We start from the raw sequence: 18236 nt of genomic DNA, 5'->3' as shown, positions 1-18236 counted from the left end.
AAAACATCATGGACTTTCACAGCCTTATCCAGTACCTGATCTACCCTTCTCCCTTTATATTAGTAACCATTGTTTTGACCTTCTGCTGTCTTAATCTGGTAGCTAATGCCCTTATGACCCCTGGGAGTCTTAGTTTGCTGAAGTTCTCGGAGTACTACCCCATGTCTCCAAACCCTATCATCCTCCTGCTTTTGTAACTATTGCTATACCCCTATTACCTAATTCTTCTTCATTACGTTCACTGTCTTTCTTTTAAGCTGTGTCTCCCTTAGCCACATCATCTTAGTTTTCTAGTCTATTCTGTTTAATAACGTTGCTGTGTTCCCCTTAGTCTTCCTCAAATTCTGTATGTTAAATCTGTCTTCACTTCTTCCCGTTTCATAGGTGTCATTTCTGCTGTCTGTTCCAGCATTTCACTTATCTCTGTCTTTATCCAGTTTGAGACCTTATTTGCTAACCAGTAAGCTGGGAATGTCCAATGGCTCATCACCTTGTCTGTGTCCCAATCTCTCTATTCCAGATGCACTGAAGCATGGTTTAAAAATGTCATCAGGATCTCCCTAATTTGTCTTACTGTGTGTCTGTCTTCTTTAAGCACAGACATTCTATCTATTTCTGAACAAATTCTCCATTCAGGGCTAAAATATGTGTCACCTGGATCTGCCATTTCCTTATGAAATCTCCAGCAGTCCACCAACCCCAATGCCCATAGTAGTTTATCAGTATTTTTTTTCTGCTCTAGTTCTGATGACTTTCCTATCTGCTCCCACTTCATCTTGTTTAAATACCATATTTCTGTTTCTCAGAGTGACTAAGGCCCCCTCATGCATGTACACAATTCTTAAAATCAATTCCCTTACTACTATAGTTTTTTCCCTGCTAATGTAACTGTTCTATGATTGTTCCCTTCCAAACTGCCAGTCAGCTATTACCTTTGCTGTATGCATATTATGGCTATGCTCCTAGCTCTTCCTTTGCTAGTAAGTAAGCAAGCAATAATGCCCAACAGAGTGTGCTACTGTGTACATAACATCTGCCCAGGAGTGATTTTTGCCTCATATTTTTGGTCTATTCCTCATAACATTTGTGATTTTCTAGCAAATCACTGGGATGACATGAGGATTGAAGTCACTAACTAATGACATGTGTTTGAATTTTAGACTTCAAATCCTTCAGAGAATGTATGCTAATACAAACCCTGTTTATCTAGCCACTTTTAAGTTTATAAGAGCAATATTTAAAATCCAGCCCGATTTTTGGACCTTTGAACCCCCCCACCCCCCACCCCCCCCCACACACACACTTTGTCAGGCTTTTATTCATACTGAATAGGGATATTTGTCTAGGGACATTTTGCTAGGGCACTGTGGAATTTCTCCAACTCTTTTTTCAATAAGTTCCATAGGATCATAGGATCATAGGAAGTTAATAACCTAATGGCCCTGAAGCCCTTACAAGCCTAGCCAAGAATGTAGCCCATGTTCCAGCAAGTCAGCTCCCTATGGCACTGTCCAGCAGGAATACAGGTGAAATCCCAGGGGTATATTTTTCTGTTCCCCATCCAGTTATCAAGGTTGCCCTTAAAAAAGTTTAATGAGGTACTCTGTATATCCCAAACAGCAGAGGTCCCAAGACTGATCCCTGAGGTACACCACTTGTTACGGGTCTACTACTTGAGGTGGCATCTCTTATTTTGATTAGGTGGGTTCTCTCAGTGAGTCAGTTTTCTTCCCATCTGGTAACATATGGATTTATGCCCAGTTGAGAAAGTTTATCTATTATACTTGAGTAGGGATTAGTATTGAAGGCTTTGGCCAGGTCAAGGTAGGTGGTGTGCACTGTCTTCCCCTCTGCCTTGGTAACTGTCTCAAAGAAGTCGACCAAATTTAACATGTATGACCTTCCCTTGACAAAACCAAACTGTGTGGGATCAAGTGTCTGGAGGTTGCCAATGTCCTTGTTAATGAGGTCCATGATAATCCACTCAATGGCCTTGCAGATCGGGCTAGTTAGGCTAATGGGTCTATAATTTCCTGGATCAGTGGATGCTCCACCTTTGTGCAAAGGGATGACAGCAGCTGTCTTCCGCTTATCTGGGGCGAAACCAATACTCAGGTTTTGGTTGAATAGGGTGCCTAATAGTGCTGCAAGTTCCTGCCCGAGTTCCTGTAGGATGCAGCCTAGAATGTTATAGGGTCCCATGGAGGCTGTGTTTTTGCCTTTGAGAGGGCAGTGCTGACATGCTCCCTAGAGATAAGGGGGGACAGGTACTTGGGATGTCCTGTTTTATTGATGGGATGGGGGGACAGAGAAGTGAAGTTTTCACTGAACCTGTCTGCCAGAAGGTTGGCTATATATATATATATATATATATATATATATATATATATATATATATATATATATATACAGTGTTTGTGTATGTGGTGTCCAGCAGATTTGGGTGCTTCCCTTGAGACTGAGGACATATGTGAAGAAAGCCTTATGATTGTCTTTAGTAGATGTGGCCAGTTTGGACTCAAAGTTTGCTTTGGAAAATTTCACTAGTGCTCTTATTTGCTTGTTCAGGCTAAGGAGAGATTGCTTACAATTAGGCACCTGCTCCTTCTTGGTCATGTACAGCAATTTTTTTTCCTTTTATTATAGAGTTTATTTATTGTAGATGCCCACCAGACAGGTTTACTCTTCCTTGAGGAGCATGGTTGCATCCTGTCTGGTATTCCTGATTCCATGCAGCTATATAAATGCTCATATAGTACTTTGGTGTAGGTTTGGACATATGTGCCAGTTCTTATGGAGGGGGAGGGGGCTGTGAAACTGTTTATACCTTCCCTCAGAAGGTTGTAATCAGGTTTGGAGAAGTTTTTTTGTTTGACCCTAGCTGGGGGAGGGGGCGTCAGGAGAGAGGGTGACTTTGAAAGTGACTGCTTTGTAGTCGGATCTTACCAGGGATGTTGACACTGTAGGGATGCTGCAGTGGTTACTCATGTTGATTAATATGAAATTCAAGATATTTTCACCTCTTGTGGGGGTGTCACCCAGCTGGTTCAAGGCATTTGCATTGACAAATTCAAGGAATCTCCTGGCATTTGTGTTTTGGCATGAGTATTTCTTCCAATCTATGGTTGTCTATGATTTGAATAGGGGTCTTGTCAATTGTTAACTGCACCTGGAGTGTTTCCTGTGCATCATACTGTTTGACCAGCCTAGATATGTGCATGTCTTTTATATATATATTGCAAGTCCACCTCCTTTTGGTTTGCTGCCCACGGTTTGGGGTCTGAATAAATGACAAAATGAGTAACCTAGCATGGCTGGGGTGGTCTCTGCATCTTTGAACCAGGTTTCTGTGACTGCACAAATGTCAGCTCCTTTCAGGGTTAAGAATGCTTGCAATGAGTCCAGTTTCATGTTCCAGCTCCTAGCATTTAGCAGCATAACCTTTAATTTACATGGGATTTTTACATCCACCTGAGTACCAGCACCAGGCAGATGACACTTCTGTTTACTACCTCATACAAAGCACAGCAAACTCTGAGGTACCCTTATGCTGCATTGCAGTGTTAGTACTGGAAAATAATCCAAGTATCCGATGTGAATAGAGCCCATAAGCTTCTGATCTTCCAAAGCTCAAGGCAAGAATGATACCTGTTTAGCCACTGATACTACAATTTGCTAACAGCAATTGTTCAGTTGTGACTAGTAGAACACACAATGAACTGGCGGTTTTAAATGGTGCACTGTTTTTCAGAGCACTTGTGCTCTAACAGAGTCTTATCAGGCAAAGCTGAAATAAAGGAAGCTGCTACCAAAAATAAAGAAAATATACAAGAATGAGTAGTAAAAATACTTCTGAAGGCAACAGAGCTCCATGAGGTGCATGTCACCAAGTGGGAACAATGAGGAGTCATTAGGGTACTTCAAAACAAGAGAGATAAAGTGGAAACTCACATGAGGAAAATGAACCCATGGGAACATCCCCCTGTAGGCACTGTAAGATTTCTAATGAAGTCAAAAAGCTATTGGGTACTTTTATAAATGCCAGGGAATTTGTTTCCAGGGCCATTTTAGTTGCAGTTCATATAGGGTGGTGTACATTTTGGGTTATGGATGTAGCAGTGTAAAATGGTATATAGGACAGAAAAAGAGAATGGTGAGAGTGAGGGTGTCGGAGCAATCGGGGGGTACATGTAACCAGAATATGAGTAGTCTGGTGAGAGTGAGGGTGTTGGAGCACTCAGGGGGTACATGTAACCAGAATATGAGTAGTCTGGTGAAAGTGAGGGTGTCGGAGCAATCGGGGGGGGGGGGTACATGTAACCAGAATATGAGTAGTCTGGTGAGAGTGAGGGTGTCGGAGCACTTGGGGGGTACATGTAACCAGAATATGAGTAGTCTGGTGAGAGTGAGGGTATCAGAGCACTCAGGAGGTACATGTAACCAGAATATGAGTAGTCTGGTGAAAGTGAGGGTGTCGGAGCACTCGGGAGGTACATGGAACCAGAATATGAGTAGTCTGGTGAGAGTGAGGGTGTCGGAGCACTCAGGGGGTACATGTAACCAGAATATGAGTAGTCTGGTGAGAGTGAGGGTGTTGGAGCACTCGGGGGGTACATGTAACCAGAATATGAGTAGTCTGGTGAGAGTGAGGGTGTTGGAGCATTCGGGGGGTACATGTAACCAGAATATGAGTAGTCTGGTGAGAGTGAGGGTGTCGGAGCACTCAGGGGGTACATGTAACCAGAATATGAGTAGTCTGGTGAGAGTGAGGGTGTCAGAGCACTCGGGGGGTACATGTAACCAGAATATGAGTAGTCTGGTGAGAGTGAGGGTGTTGGAGCACTCGGGGGGGGTACATGTAACCAGAATATGAGTAGTCTGGTGAGAGTGAGGGTGTCAGAGCACTCGGGGGGTACATGTAACCAGAATATGAGTAGTCTGGTGAGAGTGAGGGTGTCGGTGCACTCGGGGGGTACATGTAACCAGAATATGAGTAGTCTGGTGAGAGTGAGGGTGTCGGAGTACTCGGGGGGTACATGTAACCAGAATATGAGTAGTCTGGTGAGAGTGAGGGTGTCGGAGCACTAAGGGGGTAAATGTAACCAGAATATGAGTAGTCTGGTGAAAGTGAGGGTGTCAGAGCACTCGGGGGGGGTACATGGAACCAGAATATGAGTAGTCTGGTGAGAGTGAGGGTGTCGGAGCACTCGGGGGGTACATGTAACCAGAATATGAGTAGTGTGGTGAGAGTGAGGGTGTCGGAGCACTCGGGGGGTACATGTAACCAGAATATGAGTAGTCTGGTGAGAGTGAGGGTGTCGGAGCACTCGGGGGGTACATTTAACCAGAATATGAGTAGTCTGGTGAGAGTGAGGGTGTCGGAGCACTCGGGGGGTACATGTAACCAGAATATGAGTAGCCTGGTGAAAGTGAGGGTGTTGGAGCACTTGGGGGGTACATGTACCCAGAATATGAGTAGTCCTACTGCTGATCATTTTCTTTCTGTACATGCTGGGTCTGATGAAACTCTCATATTTTGTGTGTTGGATCAACCTGCTATGCACAGAGGAGATAACTTTGTGTCTAAGTTGTTGGACTTAGAAAGTCGGATGATTTTGAATTTTAGAACACTCCACCCTAAGGAGTTAAATCTTGAAGTTAACTTGAGTATAAGATAGTTGACATTCAGCTGTTTATAAGGATGAAATTTTGTAATTTAGTAATTTTGTAATATTATAGAATATTTATTAAGGATGGAAGATTTTGGTAACATGCAACAGTAAATGTTGAAGTTGAACATTTAATTGTAATGGGTACATTCAATTAAGTCAGTAGAGGAATGGGTATCAAGCAACACGTTTATATGTTTGTTATCTTCTTTGAAGATGAAATACCGAGGTACCATATTTGATGTGATGTATGGAATGAAAGCTACACCAGTAACTGCATCACTCATATATTATTATTTTTTTTTTTTTTTGTAGTTATTAGATAATTTTGAAACAGTCTATATTAAAGTCTCATAATGTTAGGATTTCATGTGGTAGATTGATGGATACTTAGGATATGTCCTTAATGATGGGGATGTTATTTCATGGAGGGATATACACAGGCTATGTCAGTTAAGTTTAAGAACATAAATAAAGATTTCTGCTTTGTTAAATTGGGCTTGTTATGCTGATGCAAATAGATGTTTAGAAAGTTAGGATAAATGATAGCTACTTCACATGCCTTTTTGCCTATACAGTCAGTTGTGTGCATGCTATATTTTGTAGGGAGAATTTCATTGTCTTTGACAGTGGCTTTTAATTAGGTCTTGGTAGTAACTGGCATGTCAGGGATGTGGTGTGATATGAATGCATGCAGGTCAGCAACTATATTAGGGATGCCACTCTGGTTAACACTGATGCATTTTAACCCTTTGTTTGGCAATGTTTGTTATAGCGGTTCTGAACTGATATTGTTTGGGAATGGTAGCTAGGACTGGGATTTGAACTAGGCCGGGGTCAGGGTGGATGTCTCCACAGAGTGGTTGTGAAGTTGGGAAACAACTTTTTGATTCATTTCTTGATTTTTGTTTGTTAATGGTATGTTTTGTTTAAAGATGGTATTTTTGGGTGGCACAGCAGCACAGTGGATAGAATTGTCACCTCATAGCAAGAGGTTCTCTTGTCTGATTCTTGGCTGGGGTGCCTTCTGTGCAGGGTCTTTATGTCCTCCTGTGTTCATGGATTTCATCCCACTTTCCAAAAACATGCAGTAGGTGGATTGAACATTCTAAATTGGCCATAGGTATGAAAGAACTATCGAAGCAAGGCTAGCCACTTGGCAGTATAAACCTTGGCTCTGTTTTGGTGTTTGTCATGTATACTAAATGGTCTTTCTACTAGTAATACCTCCATATACAAGAAATGAGCCAATGTTTATGCCTTGACACCTTCCCGTATCCATCACTGTGACGTTTACAAGAAACCAGTATGGTTTTCTTCTTTCCACTGCCATGATTTTCTTTTTCTTCTCTTGTCCCCTACTTGTATCAGTCCCTCAAATGTATTGCCTCAGCAATTATTCCTTACATGGGCTTCCCTATTTGCCATTTCTACTCCATATGGGCATATCAATCCAGAAAGCAAGAACTCAGTGTCAGTACATTTGCTGCATTATTCTCATGGTACATTTGTCATATCTGTAATAATCTTCTTACTAACATTATAGTAGGGAAAATAAAAAAATACAACTGTTAATAAATGCTTGCACTCTAAAATCTTCAACTGATTGCTGCATTTTCCACTGTAGCTCAGTATTAATTATATGAACTTAAAAAAATGTTACTCTGTCACTCATTTGTATCCCCCTGCTTTGGAGCAACAATTACAAGAATCGTTCATAAACCTATTTGCTTTATAACTATAATTTGCTATCTATAAATGTTATTTCAGCCTTCATATCTTTTCTGTATCATAGCTGATACCTTTCCATACCTTTGCAAACAGTTTGACTGAATATAGATTGTATGTATTATCTGTTAGACTGTGAATGTCTTACGCATATGCCTTTATTCTGAATATATGTCAGACTAATTCTGTATGATACACACACACACACACACACACACACACACACACACACACGCATATATATATATATATATATATATATATATATATATATATATGTGTGTGTGTGTGTGTATATATATATGTGTGTGTGTGTGTGTGTGTGTGTGTGTGTGTGTGTGTGTGTGTGTATATATATATATATATATATATATATATATATATATATATATATATATACACACACAGATATATTTGTAGCTAAAGAGGATGAGCTAATACTCTCTCTGGGAATTTACATGATGTAGCTTAAGTTTTCTATCAGGCCTGCACTGTGAACTTTTTTGCCTTTTACCTCATTCTCTATGATATATCCAACAAAGTGTTTTAATTACTGTACTTGTACTCATTTGGTGATTTCAGTACTTTTTTTTATTTAATCAAATTATGTAACTCTTTTTACAGTTTGTTTTATTAAACTTGCTGGCTTTGTGTCTTGAACAGTTGTTTAGCTGTCTGGTGTGATTACACCCCCTTCTAGTTCATTTAAATGCTTTTCCCTATGACTGTACACTTTTACCACTTTTAAAATTAAACTGCAGCTCAGTTAAAATAGCTGATATTCTGAATTACTCAGTTGCCTGGTTGTTAGTGTAGCTAATAGGTCCTCCATTTTGCTACACTGAGCATTCTCTTTTTTTTTTTTTTTTTAATATTTTTATTCATTTCCAAAAACAAGAAAACATGAATGCAGGTTATTTATGACAAAGAAATATTTACAAATTATTTAAAAAGGTAGGCTAAAACCTCTAAACAGATATCAAACATTAAAACCAAAATAAAGTATTTACAAGGGTGTCTATTGTTGACATATAAATGACTTTCTATACAATTGTTCCCTGATTATAATCTGCTGCAGTCATTATTCTCCAGTATTTCAGTTACTTTTTGCCATGCTACGTATAATGATGTAGTTCTTTCAGTTCTTCCTTTAATAGTGTTCATTTCCAATTGCGATACTGCTGACACCATATTCATGAATTGCTTAAAAGTTGGAGAAGCTTTGGATTTCCAGTTTGATGTAATGTTCTTCCTTGTAATAGCTAGGAGAGTCCATAAGATTACATATTTTGTTCTTGGCACACAGTCGGGTACAGGTGCATTAAACAAAATAATAGATTTGGAAATCTGGAATTTATCATGGAATACCATTTGCAGAAAATAATTTATTTTATCCCAATATGGTTTAATCAAATGGCATTCGTAGAACATATGTTGCCAGTCTGCTTTTATTGATAAATCACATCTCCAGCAGCCAATATTTTTCTTAAACATAAGTTCCATTTTATGAGGGGTTACATAAGATCTGTGTATGAATTGCCATGTAAAAAGTCTCCAATGTAATGAAAGTGATGTCTGCTTTGGAGAGAGAAGAATTAGTTTTTATCTCTGTCATTTGGCACATGTCCATTAACTGATCTATAATAATTCCATATTTTGTCATTATTATGCATTTTTATTTTTTTGTTTGTTTTATGAATAGATGATAAGTATCCCTTTCCAGTAATGGGTTGATCCGTTAGTAATATTATATGTTCTATAAGGTTAGGAACATTTTGTCTGATTGATGGTTGCATTGTTTCTTGTTTGCTTAATATATACTGTCTTAATTCTTGTACATGTAACCACAAACTATCTTCCATATTTAATTTCTGTTTAATCTGGTCTATTGTCAGAGGTTTTCCAGAGTTTAGCAATTGATGCCAATATATTAATCCCTTTTCTTTAAGCATGTTGACTACTTCCATATTAAATGTTATTATATTACCTTGTGTGTACGCTACTGGATATAAAAGAAATGACCATGCTTTAATATCAGGATTGCTATTAATAAGATTTTGGAAAATTTTTAATGTATAAGTAATGTATTTGAAACTTATATTTTTATTCTTATGTATCATCATATATTCCTTCATCAGCCATAAAAAATTGTTTGGTATGAAATCTGTATACTTATTTGCTACTACAAATCCTGATTTTAACCAGATTCTCTCATGAACTAGCTTCCATTTTGATGTATATTTTGTATTTAGCCATAATGATATTGTTTTAATAATGGATGAATGCAAATATATTTCTATGTCTGGTAAACCTATGCCACCTATATCCCAATCATCTAGATGATACTTCATAGCTATCCTTGGTTTTTTTTGGATACCATAGGAATCTTACCATTAAATCATTTAATTGTTTTAGGTGCGATTTAGCTGGTGGCAAAGAAGCTTGTATGACATAAAGAATTTTTGGAAATATGATCATTTTAATTATATAAAGCCTTTCTTCCATTGAAAGGAAGAATTTATTCCATCTTTGTATTAGATTTTTAATATTATTTAAGGTCTTTTTACAATTTGTTTCAATTGTAGTATCTAGGTTGCTAGTTATTATAATTCCCAGGTATTGAATTATATTATCGGTAGAGATATACTGAGCATTCTCTTGATAATTCATTAGATAACATCTCCATCTAGCTAATATCAATGATTTTCCAGTGACTTTCAATATGTTTTCCAACTTTTGCAACTGCATTTTACATTAAAGTACAGTTTCTGATTAGTTTTCCTGTCTGGGTGTAAACTTGCTGAGAGCAATAGTTGTTATTTGGTGGCAGGGAGCAAGTTGCTTCAGTTTCTAAGCAGCACACACTATTGGCTGGAGTTCTACAACTTTATTATTGGTTATTTCAGATTTATAGTCAGCCTAACAGTGAGAATTATGCTGCAGTCAGAACAGTGCAACACTGTATTCGACAGATGCAGGCACTTTCACTTTCGATTCATCTCATAGGAACCTTAGTCCATTCCGCCTCCCAGTTTTAGCCGTATAAACCACAGAGTTAAGCATTAGCACATAGTTGCACATCTGAAGCTGATCTCACAGCAAACCTGGACAAATTATTTACTACCTATCTGGTGAAGTAACTCAAAACAAATTTTCTCTATCGATACTTACTAGTAAATCCAAAATCAATATCTTAACTGCAAGCCAAAATGCTTCCCTGAGTAGTAGCATAAAGAAGCCCTAGTTTGCAGTAAGAGTCGCGTTGCTCTTTGTGTGTGTAGACTTAGATTTTTTTTTTAGACAGATAGTACTGCAGTTAGTCACCTTTAATGATAGGCACTATTTCCCCCTTTATCTCACATTAGCAAGCACCTGCAACCAGGCATTTACACTTTCCAACTGTCTCTGTAGCCGACTTAATTGAAGTGGACAACCTGAGAAAATGAAACAATTGTCTATTGTTTACTGACAACCACCTACTACTTAAACTGACACAGTCTGTGCGAGATGTAGGTATATAATGTTATTGGAGGCAAAGCTATCACATGAAGCCACTACAAGTGATAAGCAGTCAGTGCCACACAATGCCACACTAAACAAACCATATGTAGCTCAGTCCAACCATATAGACCTACATAAGCTGAGGCTGTTTAAAGTAACCCAACTAAACCATAAAGACCTCCTAAATGTAACTTAAGAAACAAGTGCCCTGAATAACATCACAAACGCACAACACAAGAAGCACCCACCATAAAACATACATTTAACAGTCACACTGGTTCAATACTAAAGTCCATAAGGCAAAACTCTAGACAGTCCAATATCCTAGTCATGGCTGATTCCATATTTAGACTCATCAATGTACCACTCAGCAAGCTATGCAAGGTGAGGGGCATGGTAAGTTGCCTACTGGGTGTCAGGAGTCACCACATCACATATCACTCCAGTCCATTACAGTTGTATTGAATATGGGTGCGGGAGTTAGTGTAATGGTTAAGGTGTTTACCACAAAGACACAAGGTACAGGGTATGATTCTTACCTTTGAAAGGGAAATTGATTAGGTTTAAAATATAAACAGTTACTACAGTTTATACCTTGCCTGCATGGCCAGCTGTGGCACTCATGTTGTGATTAAAATATATATATTACTTTTTAAACAGTAGCAAACTGCTTGCTACAAATGTAGCAAACATTTGATATAGTTTATACCTTGACTGCATACAGCACTCAAGTTTTATTTAAAAAAATATACCTGTAGCAAACTGCTTGCTACCATTTAGACCACACACACACACACACACACACACACACACACACACACACACACACACACACACACACACACACACACTCACACACAAAACACTAGTTTCCACCCTAACATTTTGTGCTTGGGCACTTGCCCCTCTCGCCCTGCCTTAGCTATGCTACTGGAAAGGGTCCTTATAGAATTAATAATTAAAGATATAGCAACCTACAAACTCTCAACCCAAGCCAATTCAGATTCATTAAGGGCAGATCCTGCCTGTATCTGATTCGCTTCTTCAAGAAGATTACTGAAACAATGGATGATGGCAAATCTGTACACACTGCATGTCGAGATCTTGAAAATGCATTTTACGCCTTCCCACATTCAGGCATTGCAGATAAACTCTTCCATTCAAATGGAAATCTCAGTGTACCTTGTTGGATAGTAAATTGGCTTACAAATAGAATAGAAATAGAAACCATGACTTCCCTTGTAAATAGTACCTTGACAACACCCCAATGAAAGTTGATCCCATAGTCAGGGATCTGGGAACCTATATTGACAATGAACTGCCCTTTGATTATTACATATCTACTACTGTAAGGAAGCATTTTTTAATGTCACAGCCTATATCAAGAGGTATGGAGTTCTGGCCCTGGGATGTAATCATTCCAAAGTATTTTTCTCTCATTAGAATGATTATTGAATATAATGCTGCTTTCCAGTTATGACGGGTGTTTGATCAGGTACATACCATAAGATCACAACACCTTCTCATTAAAAAAAATCAAGGACCTAAATCATAACAATCTATTTGTACCATCTCAAAACGTTGTCCCTCTTCTTGGTACCATGCAGGCTACTAAGAGATTACCTTTTCCTTGCATATAGAGCCTCAACAGACACTACCCTATCTTATTACACATTTGCAAGGCTAATGGTAACATAAACACATAATCAAGGAAACTCAGTCTGTTTTGCAATAAGATATATATATATATATATATATATATATATATAAATATATATATATATATATATATATATATATATATATATATATATATATATATATATATCTATGTGTGTGGATTCACTACTGAATCCCGAAATAACACAATCCCAAAGACCTAAATACCGAGACTATAAGCGCAAAACCCCACATTACCGAAATACTAAAACCGCAAAATTCAAAATCGCGAAAGTACTACATATATACAGCACAGACACAAACATACAAACAGCCTCCCCCATAACCAAACAAACCACCCTACACTAAAGATAAGCAGGGAGGCTTCACCCCCTGCACCCCCCATGTGGGGGGCTGTGCCCCCCACACCCCCCTACTTTAATATTCTAACTCCTAGATTGCACAAACATACACACAAGGCAAACTCACACCCACACATTACAGCCCCTCACACACACACACACACACACACACACACACACACACACACCACAGTCACAACACACACTTACACTCACTAAAGCCCCTCACAAACACACTTACACACACATACTTACCTGAACCGCAACACCAGAAGCGCTAACTCAAAATCCCTTAACATCGGGATTTTGAATTTCGCACTTCTGGTCTTTCGGTAATGTGGGGTTTTAGCTACATGGTCTCGAGTTTTTGAAATTCGAGATTTCAAAAGTTCGAGTTTCAGTAGTGTTCCCATATACACACACACACACATATATATATATATATATATATATATATATATATATATATATATATATATATATATATATATATATATATATACATGGCTATATATGGATCATAGGATCTTAGGAAGTTACTAGGCTAATGGCCCCAGGGCCCTTACAAGCCTAGCCAAGGCACCTATTGCCCCTGTCCAAGAGGGACAGAGGTGGAATCCCCAAGGAGAATTCTATGTCTCTGGAGTCATCTTCCACTCCACATAAAGCAAATTACTTCTTTTCCTCTGTTCAAATTTACTTTGAACAAATGGATGGGGAACATATGTCTCAGCTGTACAGATTTTCCCAGAATGTCCATATTTTTGCCTTATATTTTTGGCCCATTTTTCATAAAGTTGTGGTTTTCTGACAAATTAGTGGCAAATCATTAAAGACTAAAGTTAGAAAATATTGACTGGAACTTGTGTTTTAGACTTCATATCTTTCAGAAAATTCATGCTAATGCAAAACTTGTCATTATATCAACTTTCTAAGTTTGTAATAGTAATATTTAAAAATTGTCCCTATTTTTGGGCCTCTGTCCCACTTTTATTTGTGGATTTGTCCAGATTTATTGTTCTAAAAGGTTGAGAGGTATGATGGGGAACTATAAATTCACCCTTAGTTTTGTACCCATGTCCCAACATATGCTTGTTCTGCCCACCTCTAGGTTATTCATACACAGAAAATAAGGGCTAAAACTATCATGGAAATGTAAAACTATGCTTCGTAAGATCCTCACAGATCAGCAATCTAGTAAGTACCTATGAACCTATAAATATATATGTATATAGCAGTGATTAATATCGCTAGTAATCAATATCAGTTTAGATACAATGGTTTCCTTTGGATATTCTCTCCTCATGTCATCACTGAGACTGGCCCTCAGCAAAGTGGATAACCTGGTAAAGAAAATATAAATTAAACAAGATGTCAGTGAATAGGTATCATGCAGCAATGGCTAAAGCTTAACACAGTACCATGTGATTCTGAAGTACAATGCACAATCCTGCATACAATCTTTTTGTAAGTGGTCTTAATATGACCTGTCATCCTTATGTCAGTTGCAATTTTTTACAGATTTTTTTTCTCTGCTAGACATTCTGACCATCAGGCAACGACAAGGAACTTCTCCTTCATCACCTTCCAGTGCAGATCCAACTCAGCCACAGGACCTTGGGGTACTTCCAGATGGATCAATGGAGGCCCAAGAATGGGATGGTACCTATTTGTCTTCCTCTTGTGGAACTACACAGGAAATCCATTATGAGCATGTTTTTTTTTTACTTGCTTTAACTCCAGTGGTTTTGTAGCAGCTTGAACAGGCATGGTTTCCACAATAATGACCAATTTCCTATGTGTGCTTCTGTGTAATCACAAGCCTGGCTGAAAAATAAACATGCTCCTTGGTCTGTATTTTCCTTTTCCCTTTTATGCTACCTTGGTGCAACACCTAGCCCCTGCTTGGTGTCTGTACTATAACAGAGCTGTCTGTACCACCCATATGGTGAGATGGAATTAGATGTTCAATAAATCTGTCCAGTTGCCTCCATCTGATTCTAGGCTCCTACCTGAACCCAGATTGTTTAGTCATAGTCAGGGTTTTATCATTCAAGTCCAGGGTGCTAGCTGTAAGCTGCATAGTGTTGTTGTTATGTATCCTTTGATAACGTACATTGTTGAACTCTCATACATTTGCATTTTGCAGTTCATTTCATTTCCAGACATATTTCCAATATTAAAGCTGCAAGGAGTCTGAAAACCAAAGAAAGATTATGCCATTTTTTTTGTGTTTGACTTTCTCTGTTGATTCTGTTTTTCTTTATTGCCACACCACAAAATTATGTCAAATTAGGTATTAGCAGTAAATTGCAAACAGCAAAAAAATCATTGTGAGTAATCAAATCCACCGTACTTCTTTAGATGAGCTGCTACTTATTTACACTGTAGGTCCACTAATTGACCATCAAATGTGTACATTTTCAAGGTTGAATGTTTCACTTGTGAGAAACAGCTGATACATTGTGTTGCTAGAATGTAAGACCCCCTTATTGCTGCACATAGCATGGAAAAAGAATAGCTTATACACTAAGGCAGGTAGTGAGACAGTTTGGGGATAGTCTTCCTTCATGATGTCATGTCAAGAGTTTTCAGCTTCAAGAAAAAATTTAAGGGGCAGTGTTAATGAAATGAATTGCAAGAATAACACACTAGTTACATCAAATGCTGAAGAATGTGATATATTATATGGAAAGGAGATTACTCCCATAACTCAGGGTTGATTATTTATATTTGATAAGGAACGTGAGACAAATCACTTGTGCTGCCAAGTTTGGTGCAATCAGTATGCAAAGCAGACAGTGCTGTTGTACTGTTGTCCTACACTAATGGCTAAAACTGCCCCCTCTTTCTTGTGCGCTATAATGTTTGTGGTACATATTTTTGCTCTTCGATGTGGCTTTTTTATTACTGTTTCCTATACTCTTGAGCAGTGTGTGTATTGTTGAGATGCAGTGCTGTTGTCCTATTTTAATGTGCAGTGCTGTCTTAAAGTGCTGCACAATTCAAGTGCATTGTGAACATTGCTGTATTGTAGTGCACAGACACAATTCTGTTCAGCTCTAACAAATAGCTGGTGTGCTATTAAAGTTTCTGGGAGTATAATATATCAGGTCCTTACTGTTTACTATGAGTGTTTTGTGTGTTGTTTGAATGAAGGGCATGCATAACTCATCTATAAAGTTAGCCACTGAGTGTGTTGTGTGCTGTTTGTTGTAATGTATGTACTGCTGCCATGCTATGTACCCTAAACTACAATGTGAGTAGACATAAATCATTCACAGATGTAGCACAAAAGGCACAATTTAGAACAAGTCATGCACAGTGCTGTCTTGTATTCTAGTGTTCGATGTACTCTGAGCATGATTTAACACACACAGAATTAAAATAGACAAGCATCTGTATATGAGTGCCACATATACTAGTCTGATTTATGAGTCAAGTATGCATTATGTCTAGTATGATGATACACTGGACTGTAAATATCTTGCAGTATATACTGATCAAGATTCTTTGAAATTGCTATACTTTCCTCAAACATTTGGATGTGTTGCTCTATTTGTCTTTTAAAACATAAGCTCTTTAGTGAAAAACACACATTGCTGAAGTATTTGTCTTACTGTTTTCTTAATATGTTTATAAATGTGTATTTTCTATTAATTTTATTTTAAGCTGTTGTAATAATGCCATTATTAATACATCAGTCTTTATATGCATTACAGCTCCTGTTTCAAGAACCAAACCCAGGCATCAGATTTGAATACACCATTAGAAAAGTAACTGAAGCAGAACATGAAGTAAACAATCAGGACTATATCTGGAAATATGGTACTTGGACAGAATGTAGTGTTACATGTGGAGCTGGTAAGTACAAATATCCAACAGCATAATTATTACCAACATATTTAATATACATTAGGCTTACATTTGCATTTATTATATTGGTGGCCTCTAATGGCTTATGTGAACTAGTGAGCAAGTGCTTAAAACAATGTTAATGCAATGTGCTGTACTGTGCAGAATAATAAAAAGTCAAAAGCTGGATCACTATTCTTGTAGAGCTACACAGTGAAGTATTTTATGTTAAACTGCGAACATGGCTGAGTAATGTATAAGCATAACAGACTCCTTACACTCAAAGGAGCTACTGCTACATTGGATTATTCACTTTAGTAAGAGTCTACTTTCATATGGACGATAATGAAGAACCCTGGACCATGTGTAAGTGTAGATCTGGAACAGTGAGTGAGTGAGTGGCTCAAATGTTTGTTCTGCCCCTCCTAATTACTCCTAAAACTTATAGTCGGGGGTGAAAAGGTGTTTACCCTTGATAAATAATGGCAGTAGTTAAACATATAGACTGTTTTCTTCAGAAAATGTATGTTAGTTCACATTCGCTTATTCTGTCAGTTTTTTTTTCAAGTTACGTGTACTAATATTTTAAAACACATCCCTGATTTGAGCATTTGTTTCTGGTTACTTCTGGAGTTGCCCTTGTTTCTTCAGGTAAGAGGTCGAGTGCTGTGGTAACCAAGGATAGTTCTGATGGGATATGGTTGTTTACCCCAAAGTGAAACTACTGCATAATGTGCAGACACTGTCCACACTGCACATATCCTTTCAAACTGTATTCACAATCAGTTTACAATAGCAACTCTCCTATGATGGAAACTTGGAGAAAAAAGAAACACTGGAGTATCTATAGCTAATAAAAAAGGCAACTAGTTGTTTAACTATATTAGTATTCCAAATACCTAACAACTTGCATCTGATTAGTGGTGTAATTGTTTCAAAAGGATGCAACTCAATATGGAAGGTGCCGGACAAGGGTCATTTCTCCAGCATGCTCTGTTTTATTCTTTTCTTTTCACCTATAAAATAACAAACATTTCACAAACATTTAAGAGTGCTGTTTCTGCTAAATTTCTTAAAATGGAGGAGACTTGTATCAAGAGTTTCTGGAAATAATGTACACATTTTAACTATGACTTAATTATTTCTCATCAGCCAGTACTAGAGAGGAGGGTTTCTATTTTATTCTAATTTTATTCATGTCAGTAAATTTCATCTAACCACAGACAAAGCCGAGGGTAAAAATTAGAGCGTAAGTTATAAAGTGCATTTTATGATCAAAATGCCAGTACAGAGGGATCAAACTCCTACCACACTGCATGAAAGTTCTGGAGAAAGTGATTGATAAACGGATACGCAGAGTAATAGAATGTAAGATGGGAGATGATCAGCTTGGATTCAGATCAGGATGCAGCACAACTGACCCAATATTTGCATTAAGGCAGATACTTGAGAAGAAGCTAGA

General features: G+C 38.0%; 1 protein-coding gene across 1 annotated transcript in view; it reads left to right on the top strand.

The window, feature by feature from the left end:
* ADAMTS12 (ADAM metallopeptidase with thrombospondin type 1 motif 12) overlaps positions 1-18236 on the top strand; it is a 2672119-nt gene that overhangs the window by 1943066 nt on the left and 710817 nt on the right. Inside the window, exon 14 of the mRNA XM_044085381.1 lies at positions 16642-16783. Within this exon, the coding sequence (XP_043941316.1) occupies positions 16642-16783 (142 nt within the window). The remainder of the gene's footprint in view (positions 1-16641; positions 16784-18236) is intronic.

The sequence above is a fragment of the Protopterus annectens genome, chromosome 1.part1 (genome assembly GCF_019279795.1).
Source record: "Protopterus annectens isolate FY-2018-M chromosome 1.part1, PAN1.0, whole genome shotgun sequence".
NCBI lineage: Eukaryota > Metazoa > Chordata > Ceratodontiformes > Protopteridae > Protopterus > Protopterus annectens.
The sequence above is the reverse complement of the archived record's forward strand: the minus strand, read 5'-3'. Positions and strand labels throughout refer to the sequence as shown.